Source organism: Salvelinus fontinalis, chromosome 16, assembly GCF_029448725.1.
Source record: "Salvelinus fontinalis isolate EN_2023a chromosome 16, ASM2944872v1, whole genome shotgun sequence".
In the NCBI taxonomy this organism is placed as follows: Eukaryota; Metazoa; Chordata; class Actinopteri; order Salmoniformes; family Salmonidae; genus Salvelinus; species Salvelinus fontinalis.
In genome coordinates this window covers 14,924,574-14,944,472 of record NC_074680.1, presented here as the reverse complement: position 1 = coordinate 14,944,472, position 19,899 = coordinate 14,924,574, and the positions used below count along the sequence as shown (strand labels likewise).

General features: G+C 44.5%; 1 protein-coding gene across 6 annotated transcripts in view; it reads right to left on the bottom strand.

Annotated features, from left to right (window-relative positions):
• Positions 1-433: 433 nt before the first annotated feature.
• The window catches only part of LOC129812690 (disks large-associated protein 2-like), a 226,735-nt gene continuing 207,269 nt past the window's right edge, over positions 434-19,899 (bottom strand). For 4 of the 6 annotated variants that reach the window (XM_055864469.1, XM_055864470.1, XM_055864465.1 and 1 more), the window contains one exon: positions 15,161-19,566. In XM_055864469.1, coding sequence (XP_055720444.1) covers positions 17,240-19,566 — 2,327 coding nt within the window. In that variant the 3' untranslated portion in view covers positions 15,161-17,239. Of the gene's footprint in view, positions 915-1,271; positions 1,443-3,859; positions 3,952-4,060; positions 4,504-4,673; positions 4,760-8,778; positions 9,165-13,308; positions 13,369-15,160; positions 19,567-19,899 lie in introns of those variants that run through there. The other 2 variants (XM_055864467.1, XM_055864468.1) reach the window with 2 other exon arrangements.

Here is a 19,899-nt window from a genome sequence, read left to right as displayed (position 1 = left end):
CAGGCGAGTCCAGGTGAAAGCTATGAGCCCTACTTGATGTCACTTGTTAAATCTACTTCAAATCAATTTAGATGAAGGGGAGGAGACAGGTTAAAGAAGGATTTTTAAGCTTTTGAGAGATGATTGTGTATGCGTGCCATTCAGAGGGTGAATGGGCAAGACAAAACATTTAAGTGCCTTTGAGTGCCTTACGGAGTATGGTAGTAAGTGCCAGGCACACCGGTTATGTCAACAACTTCAACGCTGCTGGGTTTTTCACGCTCAACAGCTTCCTGTCTGTATCAAGAATGGTCCACCACCCAAAGGGCATCCAACCAACTGTGAGAAGCATTGGAGTCAACATGGGCCAGCATCCCTGTGGAACACTTCGACACCTTGTAGAGTCCATGCCCCAACGAATTGAGACTGTTCTGAGGGCAAAAGCGGCAGGGGGGGGGGGGGGGGGGGGTTCCTGATGCTTGATATACTCAGTGTATATCCACTAATACATATCTGTTAATGGAAGAGGAGTTTTGTGATATCCTACTCAGTGAGGGCTGGAGTGGAGATGAACTCAGAAGATGATGATAGTGAAGTCATGAGGAGACAGATAAAGGAGGGAAGTGTACAGTAGATAGTCTAGAAAAAGGCTAGTTAAAGGAGAGTCTAGTTGAGGGGTAGTCTGAGGGGGGAGACGCCCCTCACCCCTGACCCCTGTCCCAGTCCTCTCAAAGGCGAGTCTGGGCCTCAGGGATGTAGATCTCGATGCTGTCTGCTCTCTCTGACACCGAGTTCTGACGGAAGGAAGCCGCCCGCTTGGCCTGCATCAGCCTCCTGCGTGCTTCCAGGCGGTGGCGGTCTGGAAGGTCAAGAGACTTCTCACGTGTCACGCCTCTCTTCCCGATCATGGACTTCTTTGGTGCGACAGGTGGTAACTGGACACAGGAAGAAAGAGAGACGATCTATTCTAGAATTCAACTTGTATAGGCAGTAGTTGACATATCATCTATTTGAGTGGTTGGAAATACATCGGCATAGTTAAACACAATGTCAATGACATCCAGTGATGCTTCGCTAAGCATTTGACCTCGCATACAGAACAGCTCCACTCTACACCACTACTACGTGGCTCTGAGTAATCTCACATCTCTGTTTAATAAGGCTCTGACTGTGCTCTATGTAGCTGAATCTGTGACCATAGAAATATAAGGATCCTATGAATGCCTGTCTCACCTGTGACTGAGACTACCCACTATAGACAACAGAAAAAAAATACATTGTATTCTGTATACCTGAGCGCTACCCACCCTTTTCTCTGGGCTCTTCTCCACGGGCCTCCAGTCGTTGTTCTTTATCTGCTGCAGCTCGTCAAACTTGGTGGTGACGTCATCAATGGACAGCTGCAGGAGGTCCCAGAATCCAGCCAGGTCCTGAGAGGTGGGGCGGGGCATGGCACTGGGGTCCTGCAAGGGGTTATAAAGGACCACATCAGTGCCTGAATTACAGATACTCAAATCCCAGTGTGCGTCAGGAGTTATTTGTTGCACTTCTACTAAAGCCCACTAGATGTCCTTATCAGACCTCAAACAGAGGAAAACCTCAATTATTTATGGTATATTTTTCTAATAATAAAACAAATGTTTCCAGCAAAGTCATGGGAGCAAGAAGGTCAAAGTTCAGAAAAGACAAGCATCTTATTCCCATCGTCATCTCATGGTTAGACTATAGGACTTGGAGGACAATCCATTGAAATGAGCCATAACAAAATGTGATCAGTAAGTAGCAATCCCTCCTAATCCCCCTGAGGATGGGAAAAAATGAAGAGGGCTCACATTTCATTCACTGCCAGTAAGTCTTATTCATCACATCACATCGGCTAGAGTCACAATCAGTCACACTATTGACCCCACAGACAATACTAGCGAGACTATAGCCTAAACCAATACCTCCAACTCTGTTATGAAGTTAAGAGTTGAGAAAAAAGATCCATAGCATCCCATTGGTCGCGGGTCACCATCTCCCCCCATTAATTCAGTGACTTTATGTGCTTCATATATTGGATAGCTGGAGGGCACAACAATATCCCAGCCGACTGTCTGGTGGAATTTCAAACTGCTGCATTCTGGATGTAGATCTGAATATATAGGCTCTGAAGTAAAGGCCAGGTTCACTCTGAATTACAATGAATAGTGGAAGGTCTCTGAAAGGAAAAATGGTAAGCAGTACTTACTCAGTGTAAAGAAATACAGTTGCTGTACATTGGTAAAAGGTAATTGGTAATTAAACACAATAGTTTAGGTCACTGCCACTAGAAAGTGATGCTAAGACCTACAGTATAAGTACATACATACCAGTTATATCTTTGGTAATTATTATATAGTATACCCTATACTACAGTACATACAGTAAGTACCTGCTAAAGGGTAATTCAATAAGTTGTGAGACTATAATTAGACTACAGTTAGTCCGGGGTAAGTTTAGCCAGTTTGCCACTTTAGTATAGTGGTGGAGCGTGGCGGGGCCTGGGAGTAGAGGTAGAAGAGGTGCGGGGGGGTGGTGGGGGGGGGGGGGGGGGGTCTGTAGAGGCACTGAGGCACTATTCTGAATGCACAGCACCAGATCAGTTCTGATGGGTGACTCATAGCAGTGTGGAGAGGCTGTGACAGGCTGAGATCTCACCCCATCACTGATCTACCTCATTCATCGTCTCGGTCTGAAACTTCACAGGGGAGATACACAGAGACCCAAAGGAGAAGTAGCAGAAGACAGCGCTGGGCTCATCTCATCAATATTGCTGGGGGTTCAAAAAGAAGGCTGCACACAATCCAGCATAAGCAAACAAATACAAAAGCATAAACTTATGCTGGGGGAGTGAATGATGCTGACACATTAAAGGATTCTGGGAAATGTAAGCCTTGCCTGTGTCAGTATGACTTAATCCTGTAGCTCCTCCCACAATAAAACTTGCTGCTATGCTCTGCGTCTGTCTTTGAAAGCTTGTTCAACTCCAGCTTATGTTATCCAGGAGAAAAAAAGGGGGGGAAGACGGCTCGATAAAGCGCAATTAGACATCTCCTTAAGCTTCTTATTTGCGGACGCCACTTCTTCAAACGGACTCAAATCCATGTTCTGAAAGTGTATGCAGTATTATTTGTAAACTGTCTTTGTCATATGGAGAGATGCAGCAGCTTGGGTAAGCTTTAATAACTGCTCTCCTCTCCCCTACAGTGAGGGAAATAGAAGCAGGAAACTCTATATAAAAGACTAGTTCAAACTAAATAATCTCTGTGCACTTTTCAGCCTTTCCTGAATGCAGCAATTTCTGCTGTATATGGCAAAAAATAGCAACACATTTTTTCATAAGCAAAGACAGGCTTAATCTCAAATAATGGATATTTGGCTGATATCAATAAAGAGGGGTAAGATTAGAGGCAAGGAAAGTATCAGCCAGATATTCCAGCCCTTCCGAGTGTTTTTTGATAGGATGAAGAGAGTGGACTGCGGCAATAGTTCTTAATGTAAAAGGCAGGCGTCTCAGTATGCTAGTCCGAGCTGTGAGTGCATCATTGGGAACGCGGACATTCACAGTATCTCATTGTTCTCCTCAAGACGTTCTCATCTCAGATAGAAACACTCAATAATAAAAAAAAATCACACTCAATGGTGCATTTAAAAGCTTCTGACCTGTTGGCCTAAGCCATTCTATGTAAGAGACAGGAGAACAGTGCCGGTGGATACAGGAATGCAGCCGATATAACTGTGTCCTTTCCTTTCACAGAGTAGCGCAATCGTTTTTTTTAAAACACACTCACAAACACGCTCACATACCGTATGTACACAGACACACACAGGGTCATTGTTTCAGTGACTTGTTACTCACCAGGTTCTGCTGACACAACCAGTAAAACTGCTGGAATTTCTGAGACATGAGGAGCTGAGCACTGCCCACCGCACTCCTGATTTTACCTAGGACTGAAAGACAGACATTCAACTGATAATCTGTTATATGAAAGTCTTGCGAGTCTCTATGAGAGAAAATGTCTGCTAATTGACCCTACATTATGACTCCTATCCCACTCACTGTCCTCAGAGAGGTCGTTCTCCTCCGCCTCTGCCTCCATCTCTTTACAGCATCCCTCCATCCTCTTGGTCTCTGCGTGGAGCAGCTGCATGAACCAGCTTCCATCCCTCCGCAAGGCGGGGGACGTCCGGCACGACTCGCCCGACAACTCTGCTGGCTCCCTGGGGGAGGGGGGCTCTAGCTGCCAGGTGGTCTCGTTGGAGGTCTGCTGGGGGCAAGGGGGCTCCGTAGGGGTCCGGTAGTCCTCCCGGTAGCTGAAGAGGCCCTGGGTGCGGACGGTGCGCACCCCATACTGGGTGGGCGTGCTGGGCTCAGAGTGCCCCCCTAGGAAGCCCCCTCCAAATTGTAGGCCCTTGTCCTCCATGGTGGGAAACCCCTCCATCTCCATGTCAGCCTGCACAGAGGCTGTTACACTATTGGAGCGCTTCAACCTGCCCTGCACTCTGAGACACAGATTAGGGAAAGCAAATTTTTAGGCCATCAAGGGATATTGTAAACAAACACACCCAGGTAGAGAAAGAGGAAAGTCTGGTGACTTTAATAACAACACATTGTTAAAGATTAGCACAAATCCAGAAATGGGAAAAGGAACCTATTAAAAAGGTAATTTTACCGTCTGTCAGCTTCCACCTGGATCCCCACAGAATGGTATTCCTTCGACCCTTTACTTTCTGACTCCGAGTCGGTGGCTGCTTCCACCTAATGCAGCATAATAACATAGCAACAGTATTCTCATTATTACCGCTCCCAGATGTCCGTGGGGTTATTGGTTTGGGGCCGGTGCTGCACCTCCTCAACTCTAAGCGGCCTGTCAGAACATAACTGCAGTGTGATTTATGGAGGCAGAGAACCCAACCGAACACAACCAGTTTGTCTACACCCTCAGCACAGTGATTTATACCAACAACAAGCTGCCGTGGTGGAGATACAGAGTGGTGGTAGTTTAAAAAAAAAGAAACCTATTACAAAACCTGATTAGGGAGTTTGCGAGGTGTGATCACCAGGGGTTTGGTGTGTGACACAGACACACAGATTTTGGTTAGTGTTCAATGGTGCATGGTGCATGGTGCTGGCCAGGGATGATAGAGACTGATCCCTGTTTGTCCTGAGGGTGCACGGATCCTCTTACTGAGCCCCACCCTCACTGGACTGACTCTCTCCATATGATTGGCACCCTTAATAAAGATGAGCAAAAAAAACGAACTGCGTTACGAAAATATGGTGGGGCATCTCTGATGATACAGTGGGGAGAAGAAGTATCTGACACACTGCCGATTTTGCAGGTTTTCCTACTTACAAAGCATGTAGAGGTCTGTAATTTTCATCATAGGTACACTTCAACTGTGAGAGACGGAATCTAAAACAAAAATCCAGAAAATCACATTGTATGATTTTTAAGTAATTAATTAGCATTTTATTGCATGACATAAGTATTTGATCACCTACCAACCAGTAAGAATTCCGGCTCTCACAGACCTGTTAGTTTTTCTTTAAGAAGCCCTCCTGTTCTCCACTCATTACCTGTAGTAACTGCACCTGTTTGAACTCAGATAGAATTAGAAGTCTGACTGGCCTAGCCAGTCTCCAGACCTGAACCCAATAGAAAATCTTTGGAGGGAGCTGAAAGTCCGTATTGCCCAGCGACAGCCCCAAAACCTGAAGGATCTGGAGAAGGTCTGTATGGAGGAGTGGGCCAAAATCCCTGCTGCAGTGTGTGCAAACCTGGTCAAGAACTACAGGAAACGTATGATCTCTGTAATTGCGAACAAAGGTTTCTGTACCAAATATTAAGTTCTGCTTTTCTGATGTATCAAATACTTGTCATGCAATAAAATGCAAATTAATTACTTAAAAATCATACAATGTGATTTTCTGGATTTTTGTTTTAGATTCCGTCTCTCACAGTTGAAGTGTACCTATGATAAAAATTACAGACCTCTACATGCTTTGTAAGTAGGAAAACCTGCAAAATCGGCAGTGTATCAAACACTTCTTCTCCCCACTGTGTGGGACTATTTTGCTTCCACTGGTCCTGGGGCCCTTGTTAAGGCCAACGGCATCATGAACTTTACCAAGTACCGTGACATTTTAGCCAAAAACCTGGTTGCCCTAGCCAGGAGGCTGGCACTTGGCCGCAAGTGGATCTTCCAGCAAGACAATAATCCCAATTGAGCAATTGCATTAGTATAAAATAATATAATTTCCCAATTTTTTGGAGCATGAAATATAGCTCAGTGTTTGTATTATTCATTTTATAGTCTTTTTAAAATAATTTTATCAAAGCTGCCAATAATTATGGACCTGACTGTATTTCAAACAAAAGCCATGTATCCTGTATGGCTGGCCCTTTATTAGAAGTATTGTCAATAAAGGTTTTATCCTGAAGTTACATATAACCTACAGTCTGCATGGACAAGTAATATTTGGGAGGCAGGTGTGTGTGGTAGCTAGAATTAGTCCTTGAGAAGCCCACTCCCAGGCTGTCTCTCTGATGAGTAACACAAGTGTGAGAACAGCAGACTTCTAATTTTACAATTTACTATATGATTAGCAGGGTAATTTGAAAATCAATTCGTCCACATTTTAATCCTCCTTCCCTCTGAGAGATCACACCTTCCCCCAGTTCTGAGTTAATGGCCTGACCCTGACAGAGTGTTCCAGCCGACGCAGGCAGAATCCTGACTAGGGCCAGCTTGGAACGGCTGTCTGTCTGAGAGCCTTAAGCCTTAAAAGCTTCAAACTCACATTAATAACTCTTTAGCTTTAAGTGGTTTGAAACGAATGGAGGAGTGTGTGTTCATGTCTAGCAGCCACGTGCATAGATAGAGCCCTTTTGCACTCCTATGAAAAAAGTTGTTTTCTTTTACTAAAAACTTTTGATTAAATGTTTTGTCTATTTTCTTTCTTGCAACTATAAATGCAACAAATTGCCTATCAAACTACATCATTTCTCAAGAAGTCATTTATCTTGAAAAAGAGTTTGAAATGAATACCGCGAGAAGGTGTGCTTTGCAAATGCTATCATGTGTCGTCTCACGGACAGGGACAGGGAAGAAAGCAACAGCAGTTTGCATCTGTCAATAGTAGAACAAATTCAAATCAAGTAAATACTGGTTAGTTTGTTGTGACAGCATAGCCTCTTTAACAAGCTCATTCATCTAGCCTACACTAGCGATGATCAGCTGATACAGCCCACCCTGTAGTGGTTTGAGCAAAGAAGTAGTTATTATTCTAGCTCCCTTTCATCTGAGGTAAAATGTAAAGTATGTTACACTGCAGAGTAGCCTGGTACAAACAGCACAACAGGTGACAGTCAGCGGTGAGTTGCTGCTGGTTGAGGTGACCTCCGTTACTTTCTGGCACAAAGCAAAGCCCATTTCAGAGAGACTGCTGCTCTATGATGGATGAGGAGAGGAGATATTTTGGAGAGCCTGGGCAATGTTCAAAGTGTGCTGGCAGAGACAGAAGAAAACAAACTGGTTTGGTGAACACACACACACCATGCTGCATACACACACACTACGCTACACACACATATACTACACACACAGAACAGGTGTGAAAACTTTGGAAACTGTAGGCATCAGCATTTTACTCAGACATGGCTTAGTCTCACTGAGATGAAGGTAGGTTGGTAGTGAGAGTAAGGTCCTGCTACAGGATCCATTCTTACACTGTCCTAATACGGACACCGTACACTTTAATGACCCCCAGAAGATGAGAGGTCAAAACTCAAACACAGCGGGGTCAAAACTCAAAGTGCAGAAAGGGTCAAAGGCTAAGGATTAAGATTGGGGTCCTGCCGGAAGTAAGGGGTGAAAGGTCAAATCATAGGCTATAGGCTACACTTCCAGAGGTTAATTATACTGTGCTGTATATCCCCAGGAGGTCTGATATGATGCAGGTGAATTTAGATTGATCTTACTACACTGGCCAAATACTAGTGGCACAGTTTAAAGATAAACTTTGTAGGAGGTTTTGATGCATTTTTTGCGTTGCATGCAGCCCTTCTGGTTGTTTCAATAACCGTGGACCTTCACACTGCCAGCCATCTCTAATCAAAATGCTTCTGTATTTTACACACATCACTGGAGCCAATTTGAAAACCAATATAATTCAGGCCCACCATGATGAGCGTAACGACGTTCAGCTCAGCCACTTAAAATCATCATCATTCATCCCCTAGCATAGGCTGCCTGATCATCTCTGGGTGACTGAGACTCACCTGTCTCCACAAGCAAGCAGAACAACTCTAATATTCTCTATTGATGAAAGGCTGTATGCAGTCTGAAGGGATGTCTGTCTACCGGTCTGTCTGTTTTATTCAGGGGCATGGACACATCTGACGTCTGCAGACTGCGTGTGTGATCAAGCCCATTATTCTCAGGGTCACAGAGGCAAGAGAGAGCGAGAGAAGAGAGAGCGAAAATAGAGTGAGAGAGTGCAAGAGAGACTCATTCAGTAAAGCCTCATTCATGAGTCGAAAACAAATTAATGGATTGCAGTAAGATGACTCATTGGTGCCATTTTTAGACCTAGAGGAGAATGGGATGCGTGAGTGTGTGACTTTATGAATGTGTGGGTGTGTGTATGCACAATGTGTAGGCCTGTGTGTGTGTGTGTGTGTGTGTGTGTGTGTGTGTGTGTGTGTGTGTGTGTGTGTGTGTGTGTGTGTGTGTGTGTGTGTGTGTGTGTGTGTGTGTGTGTGTGCCCCTCACCTGTATCCCTATGGAGGAGCGTGGTGTTTTGAGGTACTCCTCAGCCTTGGACACCAGGATGGCTTTATCACAGGTCACCACTGAGCTGTGACTGTGACGGTCTGTGGACGGGTGCCTCTTCCCAGACCTCAGCCCAGCTGCCTCCATGGCTATAGTCACGGCCTTGGCACTGTCCAGGCTGTCTGTGGAGTTATACAGGGCCCTGCCCAGGCTCAGGCCCAGCCCGTCCCCCCATCCTCGAGGGTGCCTGCCCTCATGGTACGTGTCCTGGGTGGACTCTGTACTGCTCTGGGCAGTGACGGAGATGAGAGGCTTGGAGCCTGAGGTGGAGCGGGGTGGGACCGGCGGAGGGGTCGTCTTCTTGTAGTTGTTCGTGTACGTGACCGCTGAAAGATAAGAGGTCAAAGTTAAAAGGAATGCACAGTTGAAGTCAGAGGTTTACATACACTTAGGTTGGAATCATTAAAACTCGTTTTTCAACCACTCCACAAATTTCTTGTTAACAAACTATAGGTTTGGCAAGTCGGTTAGGACATCTACTTTGTGCATGACACAAGTCACTTTTCCAACAATTGTTCACAGACAGATTATTTATCTTATAATTCACTGTATCACAATACCAGTGGGTCAGAAGTTTACATACACTAAGTTGACTGTGCCTTTAAACAGCTTGGAAAATTCCAGAAAATAATGTCATGGCTTTAGCGGCTTCTGATAGGCTAATTGACATAATTTGAGTCAATTGGAGGTGTACCTGTGGATGTATTTCAAGGCCAACCTTCAAACTCAGTGCCTCTTTGTTTGACATCATGGGAAAATCAAAAGAAATCAGCCAAGACCTCAGAAAAAAATGTAGACCTCCACAAGTCTGGTTCATCCTTAGGAGCAATTTCCAAATGCCTGAAGGTACCACGTTCATCTGTACAAACAATAGTACACAAGTATAAACACCATGGGACCACACAGCCGTCATACCGCTCAGGAAGGAGACGTGTTCTGTCTCTTAGAGGTTAACGTACTTTGGTGTGAAAAGTGCAAATCAATCCCAGAACAACAGCAAAGGACCTTGTGAAGATGCTGGAGGAAACAGGTACAAAAGTATCTACATCCACAGTCAAACGAGTCCTATATCAACACAACCTGAAAGGCTGCTCAGCAAAGGAAGAAGCCACTGCTCCAAAACCGACATAAAAAAGTCAGACTATGGTTTGCAACTGCACATGGGGACAAAGATTGTACTTTTTGGAGAAATGTCCTCTGGTCAGATGAAACAAAAATAGAGCAGTTTGGCCATAATGACCATCATTATGTTTGGAGGAAAAAGGGGGGGGGGGGGGGGGGCTTGCAAGCCCAAGAACACCATCCCAACCGTGAAGCACAGGGGTGGCAGCATCATGTTGTGGGGGTGCTTTGCTGCAGGAGGGTCTGGTGCACTTCACAAAATAGATGGCATCATGAGGCAGGAAAATTATGTGGGTATATTGAAGCAACATCTCAAGACATCAGTCAGGAAGTTAAAGCTTGGTCGCAAATGGGTCTTCCAAATGGACAATGACCCCAAGCATACTTCCAAAGTTGTGGCAAAATGGCTTAAGGACAACAAAGTCAAGGTATTGGAGTGGCCATCACAAAGCCCTGACCTCAATCCTATAGGAAAATGTGTGGGCAGAACTGAAAGAGCATGTGCGAGCAAGAAGGCCTACAAACCTGACTCAGTTACACCAGCTCTGTCAGGAGGAATGGGCCAAAATTCCCCCAACTTATTGTGGGAAGCTTGTGGAAGGCTACCCAAAACGTTTGACCTAAGTTAAACAATTTAAAGGCAATGCTACCAAATACTATTTGAGTGTATGTAAACTTCTGACCCACTGGGAATGTGATGAAAGTAATAAAAGCTGAAATAAATCATTCTCTCTACTATTATTCTGACATTTCACATTCTTAAAGTAAAGTGGTGATCCTAACCGACCTAAGACAGGGAATTTTTACGTGGATGAAATGTCAGGAATTGTGAAAAACTGCGTTTAAATGTATTTGGCTAAGGTGCATGTAAACTTCCGACTTCAACTGTATATGTGTATGTGGTAGTTGAAGTAAGTGAGGTACTGTAGGGCTTTGCTGTTGACGATCAGAGAGAGGAAAGGCCACTGAGTTCTATTCACTGTGAAGGGTTGACAGCCCTTCTCCTAACATGTATTTGATGAGCAACGGATTCTAAGAGAATATGGTTTTAAATCCGCAGAGATGGACTGCTGGACTAATAAATTACTTTTGGGTTTGATGTGTCCTTTTCTTTAAAACAGAGCTTTGTAGGAGCAGACTAATACAAACAGCTTGTCCATTTAAAGAACATCTAATGATCAAAGCCCAGAGTGGTCTTGGCTCATCAGAACTCTCAGAGAGGGAATGAGGAACGCCCTGATTTATACAGCAGGTCAGCACTTTGTTTCCTATTCACAAAATGATCTCAAAGAGGTCACCAAGATGAGTCAGTAGAGAGAGAGTGTAACAAAGAACAGATTTTTTTTAAAGAGATAGCCATGGAGAGAAAGCGAGAGAACAAGAGAGATAGAGAGAAAGAGAGGGTGAGGAAGAGAGTGAAAGAAAGAGAGAGAGATGATTCAGCAGAAGGACAAAAATAGACACATTATTACTAAGCAAGTCATGCAATGGGGACTCATAACTCTTGCCCCCATCTTGGCAGTGTTACTTAGCATTTAGCCTGTCCCTTCAAGTCCAGGCACAGTTTGAGGCATGTACACAAATACAAAAAAATACAAAGATTAAACAAGAACAAATGATTTCAAATGAAAATTGAAATACAGAAAAGCCTGTGGGCTGCTTGTAAAAGGATAGAAGTATCTTAGGACCTGAAGGTCAGAACTACAATGGCAACCATACCAGGCAGACAGGTGGTTTACCTTTAAATTACACAATAACTAACCAGACAGAAAACCTGCTCTTCATCTCCATGACAACAACATGGACACATTTTCTTCACACTAAACAAGAACATTGTGCTGACAAGAATGCTGCTGAGTTAAATGGTAAACTGTGCTTTCTGAATAGAACAATAGTAACTGTTTTTTCTTCATATATTTTCTTAAAACTCAAGAGGATTTCTTATGGAAAACTTTAGCATTACAAATTCATCATGCTGAATCGTTTTGTGCTTAAACACCCCAAACACACACACACACATCCAGTTTAATTAACTTGAGACACAATGAGTGTGATTCAAGTGCTCAGTCTCTGTTAGGGAATCTCAATTTATCAGGTCTGAATTGTATGCTAATAGTAGAGAGAGCGAGGGACTTGAAGGACGTGTCATTAAGAGCATTTCTTCCAGATTAAATTGATCACTCTCAGAAAACAGTGCTTTATTTCACAGGCTTTTAAGGATATGTAAATTATCTGGGAAGTGGATGGATGGAGAACTCTATTATCATCACTGTCAAGAGTGTCAACAGCCCAAAAAACAAAACAAGCACACAGAGAGAGAGAAGAGAGAAGAGAGAAGAGAGAAAGAGAGAAAGAGAGAAAGAGAGAAAGAGAGAAAGAGAGAAAGAGAGAGAGAGGGAAAGAGAGAGAGGGAAAGCAGAGAGAGAGAGAGAGAAAGAAAGCAGAGAGAGAGAGAGAGCAGAGAGAGAGCAGAGAGAGAGAGAGAGAGAGAAAGCAGAGAGAGAGAGAGAAAGCAGAGAGAGACAGAGCTCTAGTCAGACAAGACAGGACAGGAGAGAGAAGTGTGCCAGACACCAGTGACTTCCTCTCTGTCACTCCATAGCTGACAGCCTAGCATCTGCCACGGTGGCTGATGTGAATATCCTTGCCTGAACTCCATCCTTTAAAACAAAATGACTTGACAAAGTGCTCTGCCTGCCATATGGTTCAGTAAGGCCCAAGGAAATAAACATAGAAACCTTGGCCTGTACAGAGGAGAAGGGTGTGTATGTGTGTGTGTGAGGTGGGTTGCTGCAGTCCTGGCTGGACCTGGGTAGAGAGAGAGAGGGGCATGAGGGGTGTCTGGTTGAAGGGAGGGGCAGAGGGAGGGAAGCAAGGGGGCTCATAACTGACAGACCATCAGTTATGTGGGCCAATGTCCGGAAGCGTACGTCATCGATAGAGCACTCACGACTTCTCTCACTCCCTCAGCCCATTTCAGGAGGGGGAGAGGATAACGGCGTAGAAGAGGAGTGGGTGCGGGACCATTTTACATTCCACTGTCGTTTTTCAATCTACCTTTGAGATAAAGGCTTGTGCCTGATGAATCAATAAGGTAGAGAGATGCTCAAGGAGAAAACAGCCAGGAGTGACCGAACAGGAACACAGAGATAGAGATAGTTGCTGGGTCTTAGCAGTAAAACAATGTGGTGGTGTTGCTGTGTTTTGTCTTGATGAATTTGATAAGCCTATGTGAGGGTGGGACTGCTCTTTCACAGCATTTGAACTGTATTTCATCAATAAATGATAATGACGCTGGTTCAAAACATATTATTCATCACCACCTATTGGCTCGGACAGGAGGTTTACCTGGTGTTTCGTGGGTCGTCCGGTCAATGGTGCAGGTAGAGGGAAGGCGAAACTGGATCCCTGAAACAAGCCAGCCAATCACATTCAACATCCTGGTCACATCTGCCTAGTGCCCAGAACATCCACCAATCACAGTACACTATACAGAAAAACAGCTATATACTGTAAGTGTCCACAGAGACAGGATGACAATGGCAGATAAATTAAGGATAATGTATCAATTCAAACACCATGCTTGGATTGTGAGGAAGCAGCAGAATACTTGTTCCTTCAACAATAAAATACAGGTAACTGACAAAATAAAGGAAACACCAACACAAAGTGTCTTAATAGGGTGTTGGGCCACCACAAGCTGCCAGAACAGCTTCAATGCACCTTGGCATAGATTCTACAAGTGTCTGGAACTCTATTGGAGAGATGTGACACCGTTCTTCCACAGAAATTACATCATTTGGTGTTTTGTTGATGGTGGTGGAAAACGCTGTCTCAGGTGCCGCTCCAGATCTCCATAAGTGTTCAATTGGGTTGAGATCTGAGACACACACACGCCATAAGCATGATGGGATGTTAATTGCTTAATTAACTCAGGAACCACACCTGTGTGGAAGCACCTGCTTTCAATACCCCTTTGTATCCCTCATTTACTCAAGTGTTTCCATTATTTTGGCAGTTAACTGTATATTCACACAGTAAAAAGAATGGTGACATTTGTGGCCATCTATCCATAGAAATATGCACTCAGAATATAAGGCTTTTGGCTAATAATTAGCTGATTTAAAGTTTTGGTTCCTTGATGATGACATAGATTAATTTAGTTTTTAACTAGCAATCAGATGTACAGTACACTGCTACATTTCAAATGATTTAAATGTGAAATGAAAGATATGTTCTTATACAAGATATGACCCTAGTTGACCCTGGAAACTGTAATAGGATCAGTAAGAGGCTATGAGAAGACGTACAAAGAGGAAGCAAATCCCAGCAATCACGGTGAGACATTTACGCATCACTCTCAAGCTAAAGCAGCTGAGATCATTGGCCGGCTGGTAGACGGCATTAGCATCCTTGTAAGAAAACTGTGCGTTTAGCATGGCTAAACAGAAAAGAATGAATGATGGATGGGCAGTTAAAGGTATGGGCATTGGCAAGCATGGCTCACCTTCCTGGGTGGGCTGAGAAAAATAACTTCATGCACTGCCATGTTGATGAGCACTTTGGGGATTGCTAAGCAACAAACGGAACGCCATAGTAGGCAATGAGGGAGGAAGAAGAAGAATCTCTTCACGTTCCTAACTTGACAGTAAGCAGTAGGTGATAGTAATAAAAACAACTACCAAAGGAGAGCATTCTAACTCCCAGTTATCAATGTTGGGTAAAATAGCCCATCCAAAACAACTAAGAACATTCTAGGCTGGTAACTCGCTGTGAGGTGAAGTTCTCTACACCGACACTCTCATTAAATCATATGCGTCAGAGGTGTGTTCATGCTGCATCAAAGGTTGCTGTGCTAATATGAACACCATACAATTGGTATGTCATAACATCTTGGCCTGCTTCTAGATGACACTGTATCTAATGAAACATCCAACAACGCAGCAACAGCGGGAGGAAGTCTGGTGTATTATGCAGTGGAAAGGAAGTAAATGAATGTGACAATACAACCTAATTAACTTTTCTCCTGTGAAAACCTTGTCAGATTCAGCCAATTGATCTAACTTTTCTAAACGGCAGCACATGAAAATAAGGAATTAAGCACAGTTTCTGCTCAAAACAATAGGACAGAGTATCACTTCTTAGACTCAAATACATTTCTAATCAAATACATTTCTAATAAAATACATTTCTAATCGAATCTCTTTTTCTCCCAGTGTACTTTATTAGGGCCCATGATTTAATGGGCTATTTCATACACAGCTCCTTAATAAGGATAGCACAGAAGTCTCGTGTTTCATCTGGCTGGTGCCTTGCTGGTAGCAGAGCTGTCATTCTGTGTTTTCAATAGTCTCTGGGATCTGTTCCCAACACTGGGCACAAAAATATACGACCCAGCACCAAACGCAGTACAGTAGGTGTCCAAATAATACGTCTTCAGAATCATAACCATGCAGTTTAACATCATCACTATCTTGGGTCTCCGGGTCAATAATGTCACCAGTAATTCTTAGAAATAATCTGGTGATTTACATATTTTGTTGTATACAAAAGGATGAACATTAACATTTGCATACACTTGAGTAGCAGCTGTTGGAATGATATTCTCAGTCTTTGGTTCCTGAGCATGAGGATGATCAGTGACAGTAGAGACATAGCAACCTCACTCCCCTGTGGCAGACAGACAGGACCTCCATGCCATTTGCTACCTGGGGATGGATGGAGTTGACATTGAAAGGGAAACATCCCAGCATATGTCTTTGAAGCTTCTGTCAAATATCTGTTGATGTATACAGTTTAGGTGTTGGACAAGACTGACAAAAGAAAGGGATAGGCATAGTAACAGTGTGTGTGTGTGCTAGCACTCTGGTACCCTGTAAACCATGACCTCTTTTGTATTCTAGTCAAATGTAAGGGAGGCTGTTACCCATGTTGCGAATAGTTGCTGTTCATACAAGGACCTGTACATTGCTAGACATGACCGACTTGTCGACCTGGCAGCCAGTGAGGTGAGACCGGTAGTCTCCCCAACGGCACACATCCTTAAACATGATTGTGTAAGTTAGTTTGATGTTGATGATAATGCATTTTCCTGTGTACCAAATACCCCAGATATTGTTGTTGTACGGGAGGCCAGATAGAGGTGCTCACATGGAGCAGGCCTTTGGTGACCTGCTTCTTAAATACCAGCCCCTCGTATCAAACTTGGACAGCCTTGGATATAGGTGCAAGCTAGTAGCACTGATAGTTGGCCGTCTTGGTCATGTACATAGGCTTACAGTTTGTGGCTTCCAGATTGCAGGCCTGCCAAAGACTAACGAAAAGCGATTGGCTTGGTACTGCTCTGTTTCAGCTGTTGGAGAACAAGGTACTTTCTGTATCTTTAAGTGTCCATGCATACAAAAAAACGTTGAAATGTTTGAATCCTTCTTGAATGTAATGTGATTTGTGGATTCAAATTGTCTTTAAAGTGTGTGTGCATATGTATCTGTGGTGTGTTTCTGCATGTGTACAAAACATATAGTGAAAGTATTCCCAACAGTCCAAACAGCTACTGAGTACTTCTCTTCCATAATCAGATTTTACGAACAATGTCAATTCCCGAGGTTCCCGTTTGTTCCTATAGAGTAAATCCAATCGCTCATATGATTCAACAGCCAGTCTTTGGGATTTATGGTTATATGATAACTGCCTAGATTTACTTTGCTCCAGTGACATTGAACAGAACACTCAAGATATGTCATGGAAAACAATATATCCACCGAAAAACAATGTATCCACAGTCAGAGCAAAGATTGTCAAGAACCATAAGCACAGGACAGTCTATTTAGTCTACCACAGAGCTCCACAGAGTCTTTGGTAAAACATGTGGTAAATGCCATTTGTGAGAGACGACAGACTCATCGATTAAGAAGTATACATTCATTACTAGTCCTCTTAAAGAACCGTAAGAACAGTTCATGTCAATGTTCACTAATGCTTAGGTCCATCAGTTCAAGCCAAGTGCAATCGAAGTCTGATGTACATTCAACTTCTTTGATTGTTCATCACATTCTTATGGTACATTCCATTCAACTATGCGGTTGCTGCCACTAATGTAGTCATTTAATGTCAAACCACGTTAATGGGCAGGGGGTTATCCTATGCAATAGGAAACATTCATACAGAGCTTTACGTGGCCACGATACCCAGAAAATACACTGCCTTTGAACATCAATACGAAATGTTCCCATGCTGTAATCTGCTACCGATACATTCATCGCTACATACTTCTTACTGTTCAGAGTGTCAGAGACATGTATGTTATCTCCGCACTGTTGTACTCATATCTCCCACTCCATAGCTCTACACTAGAACTCCTCTTCATGGACCGTGGTTCCCACTGGGGAGCCTTCTGCTGCCACCTATCCCACAGAAAGGCCTGGTCACAGTGAGACTTCCCTGGGTTGTCAGGAGCTGTCTCCCCCTCTGGATCTCCAGGGTCCTCAAAGACATCCATGCCAGAGGTATCTGTGGCTTCCCCTGTGGCATCCTCTGGCTCCATGGGTGCCATCTCAAATGGGGACAAGCTAATGCTAGCTGGGTCTTGTGATAATAGTAGTGGATCTAGGCCTAGGATGACTGGCTCTGGGTGGCACATAGTGGCTGAGTACAGGTCTACTGAGTCTGGGGTGAATGGACTGTCCAGTCCGAAGGAGACCAGACCAGGTGAATGTACTGTAACTTGGTCCTGTGGTTCTGGATCTTCAGGTAACTCAGTAGGTAGGTATTCATGCATTTGATCTAATCGGTACTCCATAGCTGGGTCCACAGACACTGATTCCAATTGGTATATGGAGGTTTGGTCCAGACTGGGGGGGCTCAGAGAAACTGGGTCTGGTGGTGTGTACATGGCGATTGGGCTGAGATCTGATGAACTCACACTAACGGTCTCCAGAGGTTCTGGCGGATCCAAGAAGACTGAGTCCAGATCAGATTCATCTGAGGAATTGAAGGTGGTTAAGTCCAAATGGACCATAAATGGACCAGATGGGCAATCAGTGGCCTGGTCCTCTGATTCTGGACAAGGTGGCCATTCTGGCTCCAGAGAGTCATCAAACTCATCAAACGAGTCGATGGTGACTGGATATGCATGCACTACTATTTCCGATGAGAATATGTCTAAATCTAAGGGGATTGGATCTGGGAGGTCTGGAAAGCAGACAGTGGCTAGGTCTTGTGATTCTGAATCAGGTGGGATCAGACACACATCCAGGGGTTCTAAATCAGATGGGCTCTCTGGAGTAACTATGACAGTTGGGCAAATGGTAACTGAGTATTGATCAAGTTTCTCTGATGAGTACACATTAGTAGGGGACAGTGGTTTTATCTCTGGCTCTGTTGAGACTATAGGGCCTGGGCCTAATGGTTTAGGGTCTGGCAGAAACACAGGAACTGGGTCTTGAGACATTGGATTTTGCTTGCGCACAGTATCGTCTTCTACAGATTCTGAATCGGAGTCTGACTCTTGTGGTGGGGACACAGTAACCACAGGTACTGGATATGGTAGGTGCATAATTCTTGGTTCTGGGACTAGGGGTTTCACATTAACTGAGTCAATTGATTCTGTATCTGAGGGGTTCAGATTAACTGGGTCCAGCTTGTCTGTTTCTTCAAGGTACACATTAGCTACGTCTGTGGGCACTGGATCTGGAGAGCACAACGCCTTTGGGTACAGTTGCTCTGAATCTAGGGGGTCCTCAATGGCTGGATCCACTGACTGTGCTTCTGAGGAGCTCATGCTGACTCCGTCAGGAGATATCAGTTTTGATAGCCTCTCCGGGTTCTGGTCTAGTGGTTCTGGGCAAACCACAGTGTTTGATGAGTTTACTGGCACTGATTCTGGTTGGATCATGGTGACTGGATCCACAAGTAATGGATCTAGAGTGATCGGGATAGAACCCTCCACAAACAGCGATGCCGGGCGCCTTAGAATGGCTGGGTCCATTGAGATCTGTTTAGGAAGACGGCGCCTCACGATGGCTTGCTTCTCCTGCATCTCTCCCTCCTCAGGACAGTTGACGGCTGCGTCCGCCGTGCTCTGTCTCACCAGCACCTTGCTCCTGGCCTGCGTCCCTACTGACAATTGAGCCACTTTAGTCTGTTTCCCAGCCGCCCCTGTTCCCCCAGACGCCCCCGGCTGTGGAGACCACGTGTTGTAGTGCTGCGTGAAGCTGTTGAAGTTACTATTGAAGGCCCTGAGCTCAGTGCACAGGTCTCTCCTGAGATCAGACAGCTCACGACGCATGGCCGACACTTCCTCCTTCCACTGCATGCTGATGGTTGCAGCCAATTGGGCCGACTCCTTGATACTGGCCTGGATTGCTTTGGGTGAGGGCCTCTCTGGGGCCTGAACGCTAGCTTTAGGGGGCCTGAACAGTCTGGGTGAAACAGGGGGCCCAGACCGGGGTTTGGCTGTAGCACCGATACTCTCTTGGCGGTACAGTCTGTCTCTTCTGATAGGGCAGCCTAGATCGTCATGGGCCAATGGGCCTGTGCCTGCCACGTCTCGATGTACACTGGCCTGGTACTCAGGTAAGCTAGTGGCTTCCTGTGTATATTTTCCCTCTGGAAGACAAACGTAAATATGTGTAGTATGTCATCAGGCCACAGGTGTGAGCAGCTGGAGAAAATGTGCTATCAGAGCCACAAAGCACAGAAATCAAGTCATGCAGTTTTTAGGTTAAGAAATGTATGAGTCAAAATAAGACTTGAAATTGGCCTGTATCTTTAGTGTCTAAAAATCATTATTACAGTATGTGCTTGAATCTACAATGCTACATAAGGAAACCTTCAGGAACATAAACTAAATGTTCATAGTCCCATTTTGACTCATATTTCTGATTATGGTTTACACTGCCTTCCCAATCTGAAATGGACCTGTATCATGCATGCTTCTCA